Source organism: Ovis aries, chromosome X (genome assembly GCF_016772045.2).
Source record: "Ovis aries strain OAR_USU_Benz2616 breed Rambouillet chromosome X, ARS-UI_Ramb_v3.0, whole genome shotgun sequence".
In the NCBI taxonomy this organism is placed as follows: Eukaryota; Metazoa; Chordata; class Mammalia; order Artiodactyla; family Bovidae; genus Ovis; species Ovis aries.
The window spans coordinates 137,416,381-137,418,009 of record NC_056080.1 but is presented as its reverse complement, the minus strand read 5'-3'; the positions used below and the strand labels follow the sequence as shown (position 1 = coordinate 137,418,009).

The 1,629-nt window shown below is 50.8% G+C and overlaps 1 protein-coding gene across 1 annotated transcript; it reads right to left on the bottom strand.

The window, feature by feature from the left end:
• Nucleotides 1–507: 507 nt before the first annotated feature.
• Nucleotides 508–1,095, bottom strand: LOC114111709 (histone H2B-like). Its single transcript, XM_027963512.3, has one exon. The coding sequence runs from the start codon at nucleotides 1,093–1,095 to the stop codon at nucleotides 508–510; it is 588 nt and encodes a 195-aa protein (XP_027819313.3).
• Between the last annotated feature and the right edge of the window lie 534 nt (nucleotides 1,096–1,629).

Below are 1,629 nucleotides of genomic sequence, written 5' to 3'. Positions count from 1 at the left end.
CGGGATTCTCTAGGAAAGAGTACTGGAGTGGGTTTCCATGCCCTCTTCCTGGGATCTTTATGACCCAGGGCTGGAACCTGTCTCTCCTGCGACTCCTGCATTGCAGGCGGAACCTTTATTGCTAATCCGCCTGGGAAGACCACAGTGTTCTTTATCGGTTGCTATAACCCGTATAAATATATCTGGATGATACCTAAATATAGATGGCAGAATGAAATAGAAAAGGCCAATGAGACTTTTACGGAAAGAATTTTGACCATAAAAATCCCTAAAGTCCCCGAGAAACCACGAATAGAAATAACCATTTAGGAAAGTGACGAGTTGCAATACGTTAAGAAAAAAGTACGCGATTTTCCATTGAACAAACGACACAACCGACACATATTGCAGCAGTTAATGAGGTTTTTAATGTTTTCTTTGGGGTATAAATGTTTTAAAATCTAATGCAGGGCCTAAGGGGAGAACCCTTAAGTCTGGTTTGCGATGGTCAGACAGTCCTGGGGCAGTTCATCTGCTGGTGCGGTATCTGGCAACCGCCTTGCTGGCCTCGGACACGGCGTACTTGCCGAGCTCCCCAGGCAACAGAAGACGCACGGCTGTCTGGATGTCTTCGGTCATGATGGTGCAGCGCCTGCTGCAGTGGGCCAGGCGCCCGGCCTCTTCGGCAATCCGCTCGAACATATCTTTCACGAACGAGTCCAGGACGTTCACGGACTCACGGGAAAGACTCAGGCCTGTATGTACTTGCTTCAGCACCCTAGGGAAATAGGTAGCAAAGCTTGAGAAGTTGCCCTGACGGTAGCGACGGCAACTGCAACGGCGGCCCTTAGCTGTCTTCCGCTTTGCCTTTTTTGGTTCCGCATCACACGGGTCTGGATTGGAGGGCCCTGCTTCCGCCATCTCCGTATCAGAGGGCTCAATTTCAGAGGTGCCCATTTCTTTGGTGATCACGTCTTCCTCCGAGGTGTCAGGGGTTGGTTCAGACATGGCAGCGCCACCACTCCCCCAGCTCAGCTGGAAGAAGAGTGAGGGCGTTGAAGGCCGTTGGCCGAATTTATAGGCCCTGCTTTCCCTGACGTCACAGACACTGTCCATATCTGATTGGATGCAAGGCAGGGAGGCCTGTTACTATGGCAGCCCATGTCACGTGACACCAGACGTCGCACCCCCCCTCATTTCCTGCTGCGCCCCTCCCCCACATTTAACCCCTAGTCAGCCAAACTCCCCTGTTGGCTCTGACTGTAAAGTGTCTGTCTACAATGTGGGAGACGTGGGTTCGATCCCTGGGTCGGGAAGATTCCATGGAGAAGGAAATAGCAACCCACTCAAGTATTCTTGCCTGGAAAATCGCATGGACAGAGGAGCCTGGTGTCCATGGGGTCACAAAGAGTCGGGCACCATGGAGCGACTGCACTTTCACTTTCAGCCAAACTCAGTGAAAGTCACCTAAGATGAAAAATGACATAATCAGTTAGAGCTTCCTGAGAGAGATGACAGACCTCCATAACTCCAGCTCTTTCAGGCATCAGGTCACATCTTTCAGATTCAGGTCACTTGGTGGACATTTTACTTCAACACAGAATCTTCTCCTGATTGACCTACAGTGGCATGAGCAGAACGTCCTGGCTT

What these genes read in the sequence shown, in the direction of transcription:
- LOC114111709 (XM_027963512.3), bottom strand. Translation starts at nt 1,095, where the DNA reads ATGGACAGTGTCTGTGACGTCAGGGAAAGCAGGGCCTATAAATTCGGC.